This window comes from Centrocercus urophasianus, unplaced genomic scaffold, assembly GCF_019232065.1.
Source record: "Centrocercus urophasianus isolate 14NV4802_14NV808 unplaced genomic scaffold, USGS_Curo_1.0 seq_20, whole genome shotgun sequence".
NCBI classification, from domain to species: Eukaryota; Metazoa; Chordata; class Aves; order Galliformes; family Phasianidae; genus Centrocercus; species Centrocercus urophasianus.
The window spans coordinates 9,589,138-9,610,048 of NW_024884756.1; the positions used below are offsets into that span (position 1 = coordinate 9,589,138).

At 36.4% G+C, this 20,911-nt stretch overlaps 1 protein-coding gene across 1 annotated transcript in view; it reads right to left on the reverse strand.

Moving 5' to 3' along the window:
• Positions 1 to 4,536: 4,536 nt before the first annotated feature.
• The window catches only part of PGAP1 (post-GPI attachment to proteins inositol deacylase 1), a 33,399-nt gene continuing 17,024 nt past the window's right edge, over positions 4,537 to 20,911 (reverse strand). Inside the window, exons 13-27 of the mRNA XM_042822363.1 lie at positions 20,754 to 20,831; positions 19,614 to 19,689; positions 19,233 to 19,306; positions 19,108 to 19,159; positions 16,966 to 17,032; positions 15,926 to 16,034; positions 15,510 to 15,548; positions 14,392 to 14,485; positions 13,615 to 13,705; positions 13,198 to 13,395; positions 11,683 to 11,815; positions 10,757 to 10,807; positions 9,521 to 9,741; positions 9,058 to 9,162; positions 4,537 to 7,789 (exon numbers count right to left, since the gene is read on the reverse strand). Of these exons, the coding sequence (XP_042678297.1) occupies positions 7,651 to 7,789; positions 9,058 to 9,162; positions 9,521 to 9,741; positions 10,757 to 10,807; positions 11,683 to 11,815; positions 13,198 to 13,395; positions 13,615 to 13,705; positions 14,392 to 14,485; positions 15,510 to 15,548; positions 15,926 to 16,034; positions 16,966 to 17,032; positions 19,108 to 19,159; positions 19,233 to 19,306; positions 19,614 to 19,689; positions 20,754 to 20,831 (1,527 nt within the window). The 3' untranslated portion in view covers positions 4,537 to 7,650. The remainder of the gene's footprint in view (positions 7,790 to 9,057; positions 9,163 to 9,520; positions 9,742 to 10,756; positions 10,808 to 11,682; positions 11,816 to 13,197; positions 13,396 to 13,614; positions 13,706 to 14,391; positions 14,486 to 15,509; positions 15,549 to 15,925; positions 16,035 to 16,965; positions 17,033 to 19,107; positions 19,160 to 19,232; positions 19,307 to 19,613; positions 19,690 to 20,753; positions 20,832 to 20,911) is intronic.

Here is a 20,911-nt window from a genome sequence, read left to right on the forward strand (position 1 = left end):
GGCTTCACCAAGCATGACCTTTACTGCATTCTGCTTAAGATGTGAAAAAAGAGAGTCCATTATGGAAAGCAATGCTCTAACCACAATGGTTTTGTTCACTGATTTTATTTTCTGCTTAGAGTCCCAAGTATTACAAGTTAGAAGGTAAAGCACCGAACTGCTCCACATGAGTACCTGAGCAAAGACTAAAGGCAGATGTTCATCACAACACTCGTTAGCGTGTTTGTACAACAAATGTACAGGTAACATTCACAACACTCCACAGAGCATGATTGGTAAGTGGCACTTGGTGTGAATTACCACCATTTGTACTAATGCAACCATGTCAAAACACCATACAAAAATATACAGAAGTGTTTACTTAGCAAAGCTTATACTATACAGTGTACTTTTATATCATGCACACTAGTGTGTAAAAAAAGAACAAAACAAAACATGTTACAACAATATGAATTATACACAACAGACATGGAAACCATCAAAACATGAAAGTCTCGGTGTAGCTCTCATTCAAGTTGCCCTTAATGAAAAAGGAACAGTATTTAAAAGCATAGTTTTGAATGACTCACATGAACAGCTTTCACTAATTTAAACATTAGCTGAAGATAGCTATATTCCAAGATTTTCTCAGCATCTCACAGGACAAAGACTTGGCTCAAGCTTATCACACAAAGCAGATGTATCTGAGAATTCAGTTATACCTCTTTTAATAAGCACAATAATTTATTATAGTGTTAGCTAAACATTTATTGATAAGACCATGTTAACAACTATAGACACCTGTAACTGTTGTAGTTAGCTCCACTTTAAATACCAGGCTTACAGTAGCTATATAAGAACTCAAAACAAGAAGGAAAAAAAAGTTAGGTTGCTTAGTAACTGATAAGATTTCTCAAAAAAACTAATGCTTTTCAATGCTTTAAGCTTGCTTAACACAAACAACCATCAATCCCCAGTTGGTTGCCCATCACCCAAAATAAGTATTCTGTCCAACATTATTCTGTCTTTGTGCTTGGAAAAAAACAGTGAAAGGGCAACAAAGGAATTAAGTTACTAGGTTTGCACATTTTTTCTAGATTCATTATCATACATAAAAGCCTTAAAAGTAGCTTGGCCCTCTCAATGATTTTCACACTAGTATTACTGTAGCCAGGAAGTCAACCATTACTAGGATGACTGGAACAACACCAGCACAGAACAAAGAAGAGACACATAGGTGACTGGAAAAAGTTCTAACAGTCCTGAACTCAGAGGCTACTCAAAGGAATCAGTAGGGCTGACAAAAACAAACAAACTAACAAACAGAACACATGTTTTCTGTTATTCCACAATGAAAACAGCATTGCAGCAGCCAGATTCATGTTATATCTCAATAAAAGAAAGTTATGAACTGATTTGTATTGCCACCAATTACTGTGATGAGCTGAGATGAAATCATTTTGTGTGCACATCTCAACGTCTACAGCCCACTGATAGTATCCCAGATATGACACCTTTATTCAAGAACAAGTTTTACTTAGTACTATTGCTGGGAATAAAAACGAATTTTGGGGATTTTGTTCAAAACATACAATCATAGAGAAGTGGCTTTCCCTCAATTTCCTCATGCTAAACAGTAAGAATTCCATTTTATTTTTTACTACATCAAAGCAGGATTTTAAGAGCATGAATATTTCTTTCTGATGATTTAAGAGCAGAACTTGTTTTTTCTAACTTATACATTTTTCCTAAAACATGAAATTCCTTATTCAAATGTCTGAAAGCTCGCAAACAAATGCATCCCTGCCTCTCAACTCTACCACTTTGAGTAGATGTTGATGCTTAATGACTAAAATAAAGTACTTTGCTTGAGCTACAGTTTTAAAGAAAATAAATTTGGAAAATTCCGACAAAGATGTAGAAGATGACGTGAATTTTTCTCCCTTCATTTTCTTTGCCGTTATAGAAAGAAATGAGAAATTAAGGTCAGCTAAAGTTTCCTGCCTTTGGGTGGTGTGATTCCAAACCGTAAGTGCATTGCACTTCTCATGAACCTTAATGCCTGTAAATGTAGTAAAAAAAAAAAATAAAATAAAAAATTAAAAATGACTTTCCTCAAACCAATTATCAGTACGATGCACACGACTACCTCTGATTTCAAAAAAAGAAAAACAAGGCTACACAAGTTCACAGGCTACAGTTAGTGTGTATTCATTTAGTGGTTTAAGGCATACGGTTGTGGGTTCAGTTGTTTTGTGGTGGTGGTGTTCTGGCGGTTTCAAGTCACAGTCACAGTGAGGAATTCCACATTTTCAGTTTTGGTCTGGCATTCATTATGCATCTCAGGTCTACTTTTGCAGACTTCTGTAAAATATTTCAGTTGTCAGGTACTGGTGTCTAATACTGTTTTCACACTTAGAGTGACATGAATGGGAAATAGAGAAGCCCGAGTTGATCCCAAAAGAGTGCTTTTAACATATAAAAAGGTACCCATCTAAACATTTAATATAAGCCTTGAAGTAATTTAAGAATTTGGAGGAAAGCAAAATCTTCATTGGTAGTTCAATGAGCATGAAAAACTTCAAAAAAGCAACAGCCTACAGGACAGACAGATCTTCACTACATCATCTGTAGTGCCTGCCATTACTGCAAACCTCTAGATTTGTGCTACAGCAGAAGGATGGAGCAAATGAAGGATAACTCTGTATGGAAGGAGCAATTGGAATAACGTACTGCGAAGTAACAAGCTTTTGTGTACCATTCCCAAACTTCAGAGAGACAAAATTAGCTCTGATACTACACATTTCTAAGAGAATTTAGACCACAACCCATCAAGAACCGCAGAGAAATTGAGCTTAAAAGATCTTTTATGAGAGATTGACTTGCAAAACCTGCATGCATATAAGAACATAGAATGATACCCTAAATCTTAAAACAACTTGCAGCCTAAATGTCACAGCTTTGACTTTGGTTTCTAGGCTATAATGCCATGAGCATATATTTGAAGCAGTTCCACGCTTAGACATAACTAAAGAACTGAAGTGGTGGGCAGACTTCAGTAGAAGTTATAGAATTTTCTAAATACTCATATTTGTTTTAAAAAAAATGGAATGCTTATAATAAGATTAAATGTATACTTATTATTTTATCTTTCAATGTCCCAATTAGAAGTTTTGAATACATTCTTCCATAAATAAAAAATATATATTTGTAATAGGTTTGTCAAATAATCTTTAAGAGACTTCAAGTATTTTACTATGAATACTAGCTTATAGCTCTAGGAAAAGGTAGAAAAACTATTTTACTCTGACATCAAAAATGAATCTGCTTCTCAACTGTCACTCATTGGTACACTTTTGCAGAGGTATGTAAGAGCAGCACACAGCTTTGGTGACAGAAACACAGCTCCCCTAAAGGTATGGTGATAGAAGATTTAAAACCACTTAGGGCGCAGTGCTAAGTGCTTACAAAGGCTAGTTTGATCATGTCTCCCTGAAAAGGAGATCTAAAGAGCCAAACCTGAAAATTATGCAATTAACATTCACCATGACATGTAAAAAGCATTGACCTCAGTCTCTTCTGCAGCTAACAGTTTTCTACTGGCCTGGTGATTTGAAACAGCAGCACAATTACTGTACACACACGATCACTGCCTTCAAAACCATTTTCAGTAGCTCAGGGTGTTAAGGGTCTGTAAATGGCTGCACTTTTTCTCAGTATAAACAAACAAAACTTTTTCCTTATCAGCACACTCATCAATGCATTGAACTAAACTTCATCAAAGTTAAAAACTTTAACTTTGTTAAAAAAGTTAAAAACATAAACTTTGTTCAAAAAGGCTTCCCAAATATTCATTTTATGCACAGGCAACAAATCAGCTTTGTTCATCCTGTCAAGATCTGAAGGAGATGTATCAGACTTTAGGGGAAAAAAAAGCTAAGTGACAGGTTTACAACCTTGTTACCGGCAAACAGATGGAAAATTAGACTTTATATCAAATACCAACCTATAAAATAATGCTTTTCGTTGCCTCTTGTTTGTTTACTTTCAGTATCAAGGTATTATTATTATTATTATTATTATTTTGTTTAAAGAATGACTGTAAGGGTGGCCCAGGTAGTTAAAAAGCTCTCTTTAGCACACAGGTAGCCCCCATTCTTTCTGCAATACAACTACACTTGTCAGCTTTGTTGATTTCATTTTAACTTTGCAAATGAGTACTTTGGAATAAATTTCTGTATGTATCAGCTCAAAAAAAGAAACCATCAGAGCAGAACTTCAAGTATTAGAAATAAAATTAAATGGCATTTCATTTACTGTGGTTGGTTTTTTTTCCTTACGTAACAACAATAACAAAAAAAGACAAATCCCCTTTTCAGATGATGCAAAAATGTGACATTCTGTAACCAGCTTTAAATCAATCCTGCAAATATCACCATTTGTAGTTCCAGTTAAGAAATAACACCTTTTCCTTACCTTACAAATACAAATATTTTGTGAACTGATAGCTATAGGTATAGCTATTACTGCAGCATAATAAGAAAGATTCTGCTCCCCTTTAATCCCTTTCTAACAGCTTACAAAAACATAAGGGAGGCACACATTATTATTTTGATTGTCTCCTGACATATGAGCCAAAAAGTCTTTGTTTTACACGGTATGATCTCCACGTAAATGAGGCAAACATCCACAGTGGTTCTGCAGAATTAGTATCTCAACTTCTAAAAAGGAACAGAACAATAAACTTGGAGTGGGAGTTAGCAGAGATGCTCCTTTCAGCATGGAGCTTTAAATCATCATGAAATAGCTTGTCTTGATCTTCTCCAGTAACTTCAGATAGTTTCAAGTTGGAAGAGTAAACTGGAATTTTGATTTAAAGGTACTGAGAGAATGTATTTCCCAAAAGCTGTTTTATAAATGTCCACTCATACAAAAAGATGCTCTGGTAATATTTATACTTTGTCATACAGCCAATTAAAAATGTGGGTTAGCCCACATTTCTGCTGAGACTGTAATGAGGGAGGTGGCCAAACTAGAAATCTGTAGAACAGAAGTCTTTTCTCCAAAAGTACAATCACACTATTTATCTGAAAAACTACTTTGGAAATCTGTAAAATCTCTTCTTAGAACTGGATGAATTGACATTTGTCCCAATCCCCTCTACTGATTATACGGGGAATCTAGCTGAGATTAGAACCCTCATCTCTCAAACGGCAGTTAGACAGTCCTCAGTCACTGCCAGACCTCAGTGCACATCTCTGAGAGCACGTTTTTCATCTAGCAACGATACACAAAGCATACAAAATCCAAATTTGCAATAAGACTACCTACTTCTTCCCCCTGTGAAAGTGAATGACCTTTGGAAAAGGAAGCATCAACAGAAGAGAGAGAAAAGTCTGAAAACCTCAACAGACCTGGGATCTCAGACTAAGGATTATATCTTTCCATTCCTACCTACGCCTTCAAAATCACATAAGAATCATTTCATAACATTTTGTAACCCATTTCATGAGGAACGATAGCAACATCAACAAAATTCCCAGCTTACAAGAATACCATTAAATAAGAAAAATGGTGTTACTCTATGCTGTTGTGATTTGGTATGTTTCATGCACCACCAGATTTTGGAAGTTACCACATCTTGAGACTGTTTGCTCTCCTTATTCTGATCATTCCAACAGCTCCAACAAATGGGTTCACGCATGAAGAAGTGATAAAAATGGCAACCCAAAATAGGAAGCAAAATACAGTAGTAAGCCAAAGGGACCATGAATGCCAAGGAAATGATCTTTCACAGAAATCAGACCTTTGCACATTTTACAGATGGCCTTTTACCAACTCCACTGCAGTTCTGTCACTGTCCATCACACTAACAGCCACCTGAAAGTAGGAAAACTACTCTATTCTTCTGTGCCTGAAAAGAAATCTCTAGGCTAAATCAAGCTACAAGTATATATGGACACAAATTATCTTATATACATATACTGTAGCATACATTTGTTTAGACAGTATCAAGATATAATGCAATTAACTTCTCTGATTTACTAACACTATGCACATGATCTAATCTTGTCAATAGGATGTTAAGACTTAAAGATCAGCAGGTAGGTTACTGACAGCAGTAACAGGTGGTTTGGTTAACTACAATTGAGAGCAGTTCTAATGACTAAGTGATAGCTTGAATAGCTGACTGGTTTATAAGACAGAATAGGTTCATTTTCAAAGTCACTGTGTGAATTAATAAGTCTTTTCAGGCAGCTCAGATGAATTAACTCTAAGAACAAGCTAGAACTAACTGAGGCACTTCAGGCAAGAATAACAAGATTAAACCAATGGGTCAGGCTCTACCTCTATATTAAGAATACACTCAATTGACAGTAGTAGCAGATTTCCTGTTATTATCCCTATTAGGTAATCAAGCTGGCATAGTAATTCCATATGAAGATGACTTATCTCAGATAGTGGAGACAGCTAACAAAGAAGCAAGTAGTAGCACTCATCTCTACATGGAATCAATACCTCATTTTAAATAACATAACGGTTAGTGTGATTTCTTCTGTTGGCAAAACACATGCCAGGAGATAGAATTCCTTACACACAGCTATTCTAGGCATCGTTGTAAATGGCAGTCACTAGCATCTAGGCACTAAGATAATTCTTTACGTAGAGCTAATAATTACAGACAGTTTTTTGTACTACCTAAGAGCTCATCCACAGAAGGAAGTTAGCACAGTATGGCAAGGCGTGGATTTATATGTTGTAGCTATTTCATATTAAATCACTGTATGGACATTTACCATGAGATGAAGACTCTCCATTTACAACAGGAAAGAACCCTGCCTTGGCTATCTGGAAACTGCAGTATAGCAACTCTAGTGTCAACTTGCATCATACCTTAAAATTTGCTACCTCCTACATATGGATGAGGTCTAAGGAGTCATTTCTGAATCAACAAAATTCCAACAAAATCGGCCATGTTTTAAAACAACATTACAGCCAGTTGTTTATGAATCTGCTGGTAAGCTTCCAGAATAGAAAGCCACACAAGCTGTCATTGTTTTCTCACTCTCACAAAAATGAAAATGTTTAAAACTTTCATTAATCTCTCACTCATCTAACAGTAATTGAACTAGTAATTTGCTAGAAATAACAGCTCTATAGAAGCAGTACATTCTGATTTGACTAGATACAAGTATGACAGCTTTTAAATGTAGCATAAAATGATTGAAAGTATACTTGGCTGTGTAGTATTTCTGATAGTCACAGTGTGCTTGAAGTTTATTGAGTCTAACCAGCATACTTCTGACCTGCAAGAGAAGCAAGTCCAGAACATACGCACTGTACAGTGTACTGAGTAAAAAAAAGTCTATTTCAACTAAGAAATACAGTGAAATATCCAAGTGTCTGCAAGGCAAACGGAGTGTTGAGATGTAACATTAATACAACTCATGTGCTTACACACGCACAGTTAATTCACTTAATTGTCACAGTCAGGAAATGAACACCATGAGAAACTTTCTAACAGAACCAAAAGCTTCTCATAAAGTAATCGCATTTCAGCAATCTTTCCCATATAACACAAGTTATTCTGGTCTAGGCATTCCTTTGTTGAAATTTGTCCCCTCACCACCATAACTTTCCAGGCTGCACTGTTCTTATGTAAAACCAATGTTACACAACACAACACAGCACATGTAGAAGAAGAGAAAAAGTTACAAAATGTGGTACTTTGTATAAATGCATTCGTCCGAAAGCCAACACTGCAACAGACAAAGGGAGTGGAACTTTGGCCGCAATCTTCAGGAGTTTGCTGTAAGAATAGAAAGAAAAAATTGCCATTTTTGTGGCCATATGTGCAGGAGTCCAAATACCTTATTTCATTTTCTTTAGAAAATGAATGCATAGATTTCAAGGATTTACCATTTTTAAAATAGGAAAAAAAAAAAAAAAAAAAAGACAGGCTCAATGGGAAATAATTGATATATAAGCAAGAGAAATTATGCAAAAAGGCTAATAAATGTCATTTAACACTATTATTATGTAAATTTAGAAATAAATTCTCAGTAACAGAAATATGCATTGTTTTACATCATTTGAGTTAACAAGTACTGGTCAAGAAGATAAACTACACTGCTTAGTATTAAGTTTTCTGAAGTCTAGATAGAGAATATCCACTGCTCCCCTTTCATCCATCAGATTTATGATTTCATGTTTGTTAGGCATGACTTCCTCTTGGTGGAACCATGCTAATCACTCCTGATTATTTTCTGCTCTTTCATATGCTTGGAAACAATAACTACGATTAGCTGTGGTGAACATTTAACACTTTTTTAAAAAACCTGCAGCAATTTGGGGTCTGAAAATATGATCACTATCATAATAAAGAAACACAGCCCCCTCAAGGAGAGTGATGGTATAAAAGTTGCATGCTCTTCAGCTGGAATTTCGTTTCTTTCAGTTCACCTATACATTTAAGTCCTGAGCTGAGATGGTTATAGTTTGCTATTACATGCTGCAGCATGCCCAATGATGTTTCTGTGGAGATATGAATCTGTGAGGCAATTTCATGCCTCACATTTTTCATGGGACAATGTCTAATTTTATGTCAGAGGAAGAACTGCACAACAAAGTGCTCCAAACAAAGCACGATGTGGGCACGTTCAAAAAAAAACACCTCTCCTATAAGGAGAGGTTACGTGTACATAACTGTAACAGTTTGAAGTCCTCTTATCCTTTTAACTTCCAGATAATAATTTTTGAGATACAGTAGGATTCTGTAACAGTTAGAAGGATTACATGAATGAATGAATGAAAAAACCACAGTTAAAACAAGTCTTTACGCAACTGATGTTGTAGATATTAAATACTTTAAGTCCACAAGGTAAACACAGGTGATTTTTCTCCACTTACCTGAACTACATTCATTTGCCTAGTTCTTAAGACTTAAAACATGCGAGTTTATTCATCTCTGTGAAGGTTGAATAATTACAAAACTGTGAAGTGCAAATGAAGTTTTAACACATAAACTGACGTGGTAAGAAATAAACAGTAAAACAACTGGGGATTGGGCTACAGTACCTTGATTTCACTTCAGAAGCACTCGAATTCATGAGAATTTCTAAAATGCATACAAGTATAATAGCTGTAGCTCTACATGGATCAGGGTCAAGTCTAACATTGTACCTGCAAAAGAGGGAATTAGTTTTAAGGGCACGTTACTTCTAAACTAGGCCACGAGATAGAATCCAATTATGAAGCACAGTTGTGCTAATAACAATGAACATAAAATGAATAAGGCCATCCCTGGCTGAATTTAAATTATTTTTGAATCATTACTTTCTTCAACATACCATTGGTTCTCTTAACATCTACTTATATTGTAACTAAAGCCAGTTTGCATAGAAAGAACAGTTAAAGTTAACGGCACTCTTCGATGCTATAATAAGGTAGACAATCTGAAGAATCAACTATTTGCAATTGTAAGCATCTTCAAAGGTTTGGATTCTTTTCTTCCACCCTTATTGACAATTTAAGAAGTTACCTGAGATTTTTTAACCAATAAACTAAAGATGGCAAGTTGAGCAGAACAATCCATGTGAATAAATTGAACACTGTAACATGGATCTTCAGACTGTTAGCAGCATCAGCGGTTGTACTGCTTGAGAGAGACTGTGTTGCTTCTGCAGTACTGTCTATCAAATCCTGTTTTTTGACTGTGCATCCAATGGAATTCTGTGAAGTTTCTTTTGAGCGCTCCAATTCCTGAAAAAAAACACAAAAAAACAAGAGCATGCACTGGCTTGATAGAACTCATACAGAGGGACAAAGAAGGAAAAGCTATCCCTACAGTAGCATACAAGCTCTGATTCAGGAAAAAAAAATCTGCAATTTATCCCTCAAAAAGCCATCAAAAGCAAAGCTCAACAGTTCCACTTCAAAGCATCCAGCAATTTCTCTTACACTAATAGTTTGGGTCTGTGGAAGAAAAGAATAGAGAGACGTTCAGGAGAGTAGAGATATCCTGACACCACTGCAGTGATAAGAAACGGAGTTCCTGGAAGGAGGAAGAACAGAATAAAAGAAATAATAAAGCATGTGGGCGAAAATCACAGGTGATCATTCGTGGAAGAAATACAGGAGGTAACGTAACTGGGAATAAAACAGTAGCTCTAAGAATAAATAATAAAGACAAATTAGTAAGCTGGCAGATGCTACATTTCAATGACTGAAAAAACTACAAGTCAAAGATAAGAAAGATTATTTGGATATGGAAGAAGAGCAAGAGAGAATTTAAACTAAACATAAGGGAGACCCAAAAATTTCAAAGAAATTTGTCAAAACTTTTCCTTGCAAACTGCTTTTTTTTTTTTTTTTTAACTGCAAAACAGAACAGGTAGATATTATACACAAGTATCCACACACAGTTTGGATACTATACATTGAAGTAACTGAAAAAGGATCAGAAATGAAAATGCATGAAAAACAGCAATACTTTGCCTCTTCTCTTCTTTCTAAACAGTTCCCAATTTACTGGAATCTTCAGACAAGTTCACACTGCAGTGATCTTGAACTGTGACTGCAATAATCATATATGACAGAAGGTGACATTTGTGTCCTATATTTTCATCATGCATACACTAAGCAAGCTCTGCAGCCACGTAGTTAACACAGCACAACATAGTAGTGCCAGGACAGGATGATAATAATTTACAATGCACAGGTTTGCCAAACAGTTCTTGGTCATAGAATTTTGAACAGAAACAGTAAACACACTCACCCTATTCAGCACGTTTTGCTCTGCTCTCACATTCACACTCAGTTTTATAACCTGTAAGACAGATTCACTTTTTCAGTAAAGTTGCTTCACATGAAATCTGTAGCATACAAAAAAAATAAAGGGGCTAATTATTAATTGACTTTTTTTGTTTGTTTGTTTTTAACAGCTAGGGCCTCAATGGAGATCTCTCAGGTTCGAAGACCACAGAGAAATCCTGTTGCTCATGCTGTGCTTTCTGCTGCCACCTACCTACCTCAGACCACCTGCAGGCTGCTTCCTTTTGTACCCTTAACTCCCAGTCTTGTGCTCCTAAGCTTCCCTAGAAACTAACGATAGCAGCTGTTTTAGCAACTCTACAGCCATAGGGTGAATCAGATACCTAAGTTAGACACTCTGATGCACAGAAGACCATGGAAACTGAACAGCAGGGACTAAATATGGATCCTCATAGCACCAGTCAAGGGATCAGAGTAGACATATAACAAAAATTCTAATTCAGTATAGCCACATATCCATCTTCCTCCCTTTACTTCAAAAGGACCTGTGAAGAGTATTCAAGAAAGTATTCTACAGAACATTCCTTCAGGACCTTCCTTCACTGAAGCTTTTGTTCAAGGAAGTTACTAGCCTTTGATTTTGTAACACGACATATCCGTAAGATAAAAATTGCAACTAAATAATCATAGCATGCATATAGGACTCTAAATTTCTTTGAAAGAAGTACTATCAAAGCAACAAAATCATTCTAAGAAGTACAAGACAAAGTTGAAAAATTAAAAAAAAAAAAATTTCAAGTACCTAAATTGTAACATTTCTTTCAAGTATACAATATGCTAGCCTTCATTTTTTGCTTTTAACACTTTTAATTCAAAACATACAAAATTCTGACTTCATATACAAATTCAAAGTGCTTAGCTTTTCAGTACCTTGAACAAGTATTGAAGATAAATAATGAATAGAGCAAATGCACCACAAGTGGTCCAGCTAACCAAAGCAAGGGACCCCACCATGCAGAGTCTTCTGGGTGTAATCAATTTAGCTTTCGAAAGCACAGCAGGTCTGAAAAAAGACAGAAGCACTCTCACACTTTGTAGTTTTGATGTCATTACAAGATTCCTAACAATCACTGTTTCACGAATGACTCAGGAGAATGCATTGCTCCCAAACTGATGAAGCACTGAAAAAATAAGGTTAGACAAACATACACCAGCTGCCACATAAGCTACTTGACAAAACAACTTCATCAGACACCTTTCTGTAACTAACACATTATTAGTTACTGCCTTGTAACTAAGGCATTACTTTTACTTCACTGGGGCAACACAGCATACTTCTGTGAACGTAAAGCATTAGCTTATCCTAACTCTAGATCTACATAGTCACTTAGTTCTTCTCTGAGACAAAGAGAACCAGCACTGTATCATTACTGCTGCAAGCTGCACGTTCAAGTGACTCCAACTGCAAACATTTCATACTCTGCCGTCTTCAAAGGTAACACAGCAGCATGCAACAATAAGCTTGCAATATTAATTTTGTGACATTCATCTCAGACAGGAATTTCTGCTTGCTCACAGCATGAGCGACATAGGAAAGCTTACTGGGAGTCCCAGCTTTCCAGAAGACATTATTAAGAGACAAGGATGAAACTAGAATGACAAAGATGAGATGATGAGATAGAAAAATGGAGGAATGCCATGGGGAAGACAGTGCAATATCTATAATTTCTTTGAATTTCACTGAACATTCCAGTATTAAAATAGACAGTGAAAATGGGAAAAAAGTATTATTTGGAAAACATCTTAAAAGCTTTTGCAACAAATACTGAAAATAACCACAAAGAGAATCATAGAATCATAGAATCCTTAGAGTTGGAAGGGACCTTTAAAGATCATCTAGTCCAATTCCCCTGCGATGAACAGGGACATTACAGCTAAATCAGAGGTTGCCCAGGGCCTGATCCAGCCTGGTCTCCAGAAATGGGGCATCAACTGTATCTCTGGGCAGCCTGAGAAGACTACTTGACAGGAAAAAAACTCCACAGACAGCTAATGACAAATTATTTGCTGCTGGCCACATCAGAATGTTTTCAAATACTGAGCCGAAGCCAAACAAATACTATTCCACTTTAGAGAGATTTATAAATCATCTTTTTTTTTTTTTTTTTCCTTCTTCCCCCCCCCCCAAGAAATTCAGGACTGTATGAGAACCTGCATAAGATACTAGAACCATGCATGACAATAATAAACCATGTAAGTTGCCTTTTGGTGATGCGTGATGAGGAATATGAGGCACCTCTCCTTCATTAGTACTTAGCACTAGCACATTCATATGTCTAAAATCAGGCAGAATTTCATCCATCCAACCACTCACATTGAAGCAAACAAAAATGACCGTGCTGCAGACATCTAAAAAAGCATAATTAGAGCATAAGGTTGTTTTACCTAGTCAGAGTTAACCATAATGAAGAGAAGATTCTCAGAAACGTAGAGAAAAATACTGCACTCCAGTAGGCAATGCCTGTCCCAAAAAGAAATAGAATCAGGGACACAAGGGGGAACCATGCATCCTGACTACTCAGTACAGCAGCATCCACCTCTGGTAGCAAGAGTGAATCCCATATCTCTCTAAACCAGTTAAACCTGCCAAAAACATGAAAGCAGTATTACTTATCACTTTCACTTGCTACAACAGTAAGACAATCAGTCAACTACTCTTCCTACTTACAGGCTTTCAAACAAAATCAAAGTCAGACCATAATATAATAATCATCCCACCAACAGTTATTCTGAATTTTCTTGCTTTAGAAACTGCTTTAAAAAAAAAAAAAAAAAAAAAAAAAAAAGATAATGCAAACTTACCCCTGCAGAAACACAACAATGCTTATAATTGGTTCTACTTTGTAGGGCTTAGCTGCTCTAACTAGTTCAAGTGAAAATTCTGAACACTGGCCTAGAATCAAGAACAGAAAGCACCTATAGTTATTATTTAGTCATGAACTTGAACAAAGACTAATCACAATAAAAAGCAAATTCAGGAAAAAATTTGAAAGTTCACTTTCAACATAACCATGTCTTACGACAACACTGTCAGTCAGCCTACCGCATTATGATTGGACTTGATATCGTAAGTCTTTTTCAACTTAAAAGATTCTGTGATTCTATGATCAGAAGGCCTTATTCACTGCGTCAATCATGGTCAGGTTCTAGAGCACAAGAGCTTCCAGAGGAGTTTGTTAAAAATACCAACTTGAACTTAAACGAAAATGCATTCTGTCTTAAGACACATCTAATAACCAGTCTCCAAATCTCATCTTCATGCAAGATTAAGTTGTTTCGTTTATCTTGACATTGTATTTTTAATTTTTACATGTATTTTTAAGTAGTTTTCTATTAATACTAAAATACGTTGATACGCTGTTCACAAGGAAAGAAAAAGCAAACTGCTAGAACACAACTATGGAGAACTATCAACAAAAGCTGAAGCTAAAGAATATATATCCGAAGTATTTGCTCAAGTTCAGTGATACCTGGCTTAAAAAAAAAAAAAAAAAAAATCACAACTGCTAAATCATCAACAGTAAATTGGAGAAGTAATTAATTCAAAACGCTAGAAAAAATATTTTTCCAGAAAGCTACCTGTTGACATCAGTGTACTCAACTGTCCTCCATAGGTAAGGAGAATATTAGAAACAACATAGACAGGAAGAGCACCAGCATGGAACCTTATTATCTGAAAGACAAGGATAAGAAAATCCTTTGTATACGTACACACACAAAAACCAACATCAAGTCAGCATGACAATTTAACTGGAAGATCTATCCTAAAAGATACTACTGGTTTCCTGTTAACATGTACAAGTATTTGATAACCACTCTGAACAATTAATGGCATATATGGAAAATACTCCCATAAATGGCTACTCAAATGTGTTTTTATAAGGGATCAAAATATAAACAGAAGCCTTTCTTTTTTTTTTTTTTTCCCATTCATGACAAATACAGAAAGAACAGAGTAGCACATTACTGGTAATTCAGTAAAATACATAAGCAAACCCTAAAAGCAAAAGGCACTTTCCAAGCAAAACCTGCATAGTTACGAATCCTTTCAGACTCAAATTTCATTTATGTTTTACCTGGCATCCACTGTACAAAGTAATGAAATAATACCCCTTCACATAAAAATAGTACAGAAATTCTTCTAAAATGATAAAAAAATGAAAAATCCTTGATATAATTGCATATATTCAAATACAGAAACTTGCTACTAATATTCCAGAGCCATACTTAGGAGCTTGGAATTTAATTGCTTTTCAGAATTAGAAAACTGCAGATGGGTGGTCTATTCTTACTGACACCAATGTAGAAAAGTATTCCTCATGTATAAAGGAATAAAATAGTTATAAAGAGACAAACTGAAGTTCTTCTGCTTTTTTAATCCTACTTTTGTTTCATGTCAAGTGTTCAAATTTTATCAGTACTAATTCATTAGGCAAGACAGTCAATATGACTTCCAGTGCCATCCTTTTATAGACACTGGGCTAACTACAAAGACAAATGTTCAAAATCTACACTACACTCTCTAGAGCTAGAAGGATTTTCTATTATGAAAACGGGGGCGTGGGATGGGATGACTTGTCAAGTGACAAAGTTTTAACTGGTCCTCAAATAGTGCTTCTTCTGGCACCAAGAAGGGATTTCATGTGCCACAGTAGGAGAGAAAGGAAGGAAGAACTTATATTGAAAGCCCCTCTTACTTGTCCAAGAATTTGTAAAAACGACGTTTTCAGAATTACCTGCATAAAAAAGGTAACATAATTTGAGTGTTATTTTGCACAATGGCTAACAAATACAAAACACTTTTCAGAAACCAACTTAACTATGAGAACACAGCAATCTTGTAATTGAAATGTACAACAACTTATTACCAACTTTTTTCTTTAAAACAAATACTTTAATATTTTGAATAAAGAAGCATATGACCAACTTTCAATAGCCCTCTAACTTGGCAAAACAGTTACAACAAGGACTACATTCACGAATTGGCCAAAGAGCAGAACTTGAGATTTGTTTCGTATTTGTTTTGCTAAAAACCAGCCATGTGATTTGAAAGACTGAATTATACCAAAATTATACACGGACATAAATTAGCAACGAAATGTTCCTTTCTTACTTCATACTGACAGTCTGACGAAGAGTAAATACTTAGCACTGGAACCCTGCTCTCATTTTCAGGCTGAGCCACGTGCAGTTTCGCAGAAATCTCAACAAATGATGGAATGCTGAAAGAGAGCAACATAACTGGTAATCTTTTCCTCATAATAAAAAAAAAGCATAACACACTTTTGTCTTCAGCAAGCGCACATGAAACACAACTAGTTCATCAAGTGCCATCACAACCTGTGAACTGAATGGCATACTGAACGTGCTTATTCTATCACAGGAAACCATAGAACGGTTTGGGTTGGAAAGTATCTTACAGTCTGTATTGCTTCAACCCCTCTGCCATGGGCAGGGACACCTTCCACTAAACCAGGCAACTCAAAGTCCCATCCAGCCACCCAAGAACTACTTAATATTCTCAAGTCACTGTCTTCCAGTCTACCAAGAAGCATAGTAGTAATGAAAACTGACATATTTAGCTAACACCTCACAGAACATGTAAATATGCTAAATGAAGAGAATGGGTAGCACAGATTTTCAAGAAAATTCAGTCTCCTGTAAGCATTAAGCTGTTGGAGTAGAAAATATGGGAAAAATACCTGAAGTTCAATCAGGTTGTTCAACTGCAATTAATGAGTGACACACATTTCAAGGTGTATCATTTGTTTTTGTCAGGGCTATACTATTGAAAGAGCTTAGGGCTGCTCTGTGATCAAAAATCTGGTTTACAATAAGAAACCAGTACCCAGAGCAAGCTCCAGTTCCAATTCATTAAGGGGGTCAAACCTTAAAATTACCAGGAAATTGAACATCCACTTCCAGAAAATAAGTAATAACTACTAAGCAAGCAACTAATTTATCTATTAGTAAACATTGTGAAGAAAAATCCAAAGAACTCTGTCAAGAAGGACAGACAGATAAATGAGAGAAACACACAAAAGCAAAGCACTTGAGACTGGACAATTTGTCTCGTGTCAGAAGTACGCCCACAGTGGAATGCTCAAACTCTTCCAAAACATAACAAGAAATTACAATTGTTAAAGTCCTTACTTAACCACAGTTATTGAGTCTTCGTGTGACCAGGGTATATGAAGTCTGTAAACACTAGGTTTTCTTTCTGAAAAGGAAGATAATTACAAGCACAAAAACCATTCAGAACAAGATGTGACCAGTATCTGCAAAAATTAAATGAAGAAAATTTAATAGTCTCACTGAATACAGACACAACATTTACTAGGTACCATTTCCTCAAAACAACACCAAAGCACGACTATATACATACACTGCTTACTGCTTATTACATCTGTGTATCATGCCTGACTCGGTATAATTTCACTGAAAGACTTTCAAAATGCAAGTAAAACAGAGAGTGGCCTACAAATCATCATGCAGAAGCATTTTGCTTGTATTTATATTTCAATTAAAACCACAGTGCAGTTCAGTGAACTCAGCATTGAGCAAAAATGACATTTTTAAACACGTTGTTACATAACAAGACAAGAACCAACAGTTAAAAAGCAGAACAGTTACAAGAAAAACCTCTGATTTTCACTTGAAAGCTATTTCCTCAAGCTAATAAAACTTTGCTTAAAAAAAAAATGCCTTAAGCATCCCTTTCTGTTTGAGTTAATGTTTGCTCAACACATTTGAGGGCCAGGATTGGTGAAGTACTTTATGGCTGAGAAACACTTGCAACGTAACACAGAAATCTACATAAAGTTGAGCTTTCCTTTGCTGAGAAGCAAAACAAAACAAAACAAAACAAAACAAAACAAAAACAAACAAAGAGTAATTCCCCATTTTCTTTGAACTTCATAAAAAGTGAGAAATGGAATGATGGAACAACAAATTCTGAATGTTGCTTTCAAGCAAGTGGAGGAAAAGAAGGTAATCAGTAGCAGTCAACATGGATTCACAAAAGGGAAAACATGCTTGACCAATCTGATAGCTTCTGAAAATATTGCAACCAGCTGACGGATGTTGTCTATCTTGATTTCAGCAAGGCTTTTGACAGTGTCTCCCATAACATCCTTCTAGGTAAACATAGGAAGCGTGGGACAGACGAGCAGTGAGCTGGATGGAGAACTGGCTGGTTGGCAGAGCTGAGAGGATTGTGATCAGCTGTGCAGCCTGGTTGGAGACCCGTATCTAGCAATGCACCTCAGGGGGCCACTACAGGGTCTGGTCTTGTATAACACCATCTTCAACGAATTAGATAAGGGACACAGTCCACCCTCAGTTAAGTGTGCTGATAATATGAAGCTGGGAGGAGCGGCTGACACACCAGAAGGCTGTGCTGCCATTGAGAGAGAGTGAAGCTCAATGAGGGCAGTGTAGAGTCCTACACCTGAGAAGGAATAACTGCTCACATCAATAAAGATCAGGGGCTGACCTGAAAGAAAAGAGCTCCAAAGAGACGGACTTGGGTGTCCTGGAGGACAACAGGTTGACCATGAGCCAGCAGCATGCCCTTGTGACCAAGAAGGCCAATGTTGTCTTGGGGTGCATTAAAAAGTGCGAACAGCAGGTCATGGGAGGCGATTCTCTCTCTCTCTACTCTGCCCTGATGTGACCTCATCTGGATTACTGTGTCTGATTACAGGCTCTCCAGTTGAAGAAAGGCAGAGAGCTTCTGAAGAGAGTCCAGCAGAGGGTCACAAAGATAATTAGGGGCCTGGAACGTCTCCTCATACAAGCAAAGGCTGAGAGACCTGGAGTCAAGTGAATGGGGATGGGCTCTTCTTGGTGGTGCCCAGCAGCAGGACAATGGGCACAGACAGGAACACAACGTTCCACACAAACATGAGGAAGAACTTCTTTACTTTGACAGCAACAAAGCACTAAAACAGGCTGCCTACAGAGGTTGTGGAGCCTTCTTCTCTAGAGATACAAAAAGTCACCTGGATGCTTTCCTGTGCAACCTATTCTAGGGAGCCTGCTTTAGCAAGGGGTTGGACTCGATAATCTCAAGAGGTCCCACCCAATCTCTATGATTCTGTGACTCTGTGAAGTATTAGCAAACGTTTGATAGGTTATAATAAGGTTATAATAATAAAAGGTTAATAATAAAGTTATAATAATACTGCCTAGACTCAATTGCTCAATTGGACTAATATTTCTGCAAGTTTTAGCCTTGAGAATTTTCAGCAAGGTTTGTGATATAAATTTATACTTTTGAACACATATATTTACCTATCAGTGGCTGGCAGTGGCTCTCTACGTGTATTTTGAAAGCTTGATATACCTAAAACATCAAAGAAAACCTCAACTTAGTCTCCAAACGGTGGTTACATTAGCTTAAAAAGTCCTATTCTTACTTGGTTGAAGTGCTGAAGCTGTATGTTGTAAAATAAACCAGTTGAATTTAATAGAATTTTGCTTGAAGAAAGGCCTGTAAAGAATACATTATTTCAAAATATTAAATACCACTAATTTGAGAGCTCACTACATCTTCAGATACTTTTTCCCCCCAAGCAATTTATGTGCTTCTATATCTCTTAGTCAAAAAAGCACACTTCTTATTTGTTAGTTGCTAGCAGGAGTTGTATTAACTTTTGTAAAAACAATTCATCTCCCAAAAAACAAATTAACTAACTAACAAAAAACTCTGACCATTGGAATTTTTGGGAAAAAATATTATCCGAAGTGCTAGCAATATTTGTTTCACATTTTTTCCAAAAGTAACATGATACACTTACCAAAGGAAAAAAGATTTGTTACAGGGAGCTGTATTGTTCTGGAATCCTCTTTGAAGAATTCACAGTCCAAAGTAAACTGCAATTCAGAACATTCAGCACAGATCTAAATTCAGCACAAGACCAAAGCCTTCGCTCTAGCCAATTCCAACTCAGGCAAAGTGCAAGACACAAACACTGAGATGTCACTTTTCTACACTCCACTCATCAAAAATGGCAGTTTGTTTGCTCTTGTACACAGCAGTACAAGTTTGGCAATCTTAAGCATAACCTGTACAGTTCTCCTGCTTTTAATCCTCTGCAACAATCTTCAAAAGACTATCCAAACAGCTGAGAAAGATCAGAATCCAGTTCACATTTTTTTGTTCAACGGTGGGATGGGAAGTGGGGGTGTGATGCTGCAAAGGAGAGTGATCTGTCCCAGTTCTTTGTACCACTGTCTAAGCAGATAGAACCTCTAGTTTGGCTCCTAAAGTTTAATTACATAAATGACAGAAAAGCATGCAGCAGATACAATTTTTACCATCTCTAATACACATTTAGCTCACTTGAAGATTACTTTCCATCACATCGTAAGTTTATCAGCTGTTTTCTCGAAAAGCAATTTCCATGATTTTTAACAGTGAACTGCAACTCAGCAGGTTGTATTTCCCAAATTATCTGTGAGATTCAGAAGTATCCAACTGTGTGAAATTCATTCTACCACCACTAATTTATTAATTATTTGCGGTTCAAGAGCTTGCATGGGTGTCTGCACCATTCTCCCCAGAATCCACATGTTACCTTCAAATATCTACAGCTGTCTGCTACCCTGGATAAAGGAATTGATTTCACTAAAACAAACATACAAGAATGATACCAGAATATTAAGAAAAACATGCAAGAACTGCCATGAACTCTATGAACTTGCTTGAGAACTGTTGTTCAGCATCTTTCAACTACTATCCTGGCTTTAAGTTTGGCAGTTTATCAACTGCAAACATTTATTGGCTTAAAGAAGTAAATGCAGTTAACCTTCAGACCACACTGTAGTGTAAGGTATACAGTTTATCAATGCAACTTAGCACATATTTAATTCTTTATCTTCCATTGTAGTGCCTGAAAGCTATGAACACTCTGAGCATGCAATTTCCATCTTTTTACCTTATTGCCAGCTGAGGGTGGTACAAGAATGACAATGTGGGACAGAGAAGGATAGTCCTGAAGTTTCAGTATTGCAACCTCAAAAAAAAAAAAAAAAAAAAAGAAAGAAAAAAAGAAAGAAAGAAAGAGAAAAAATAAGAATCATTACTAAACATAGC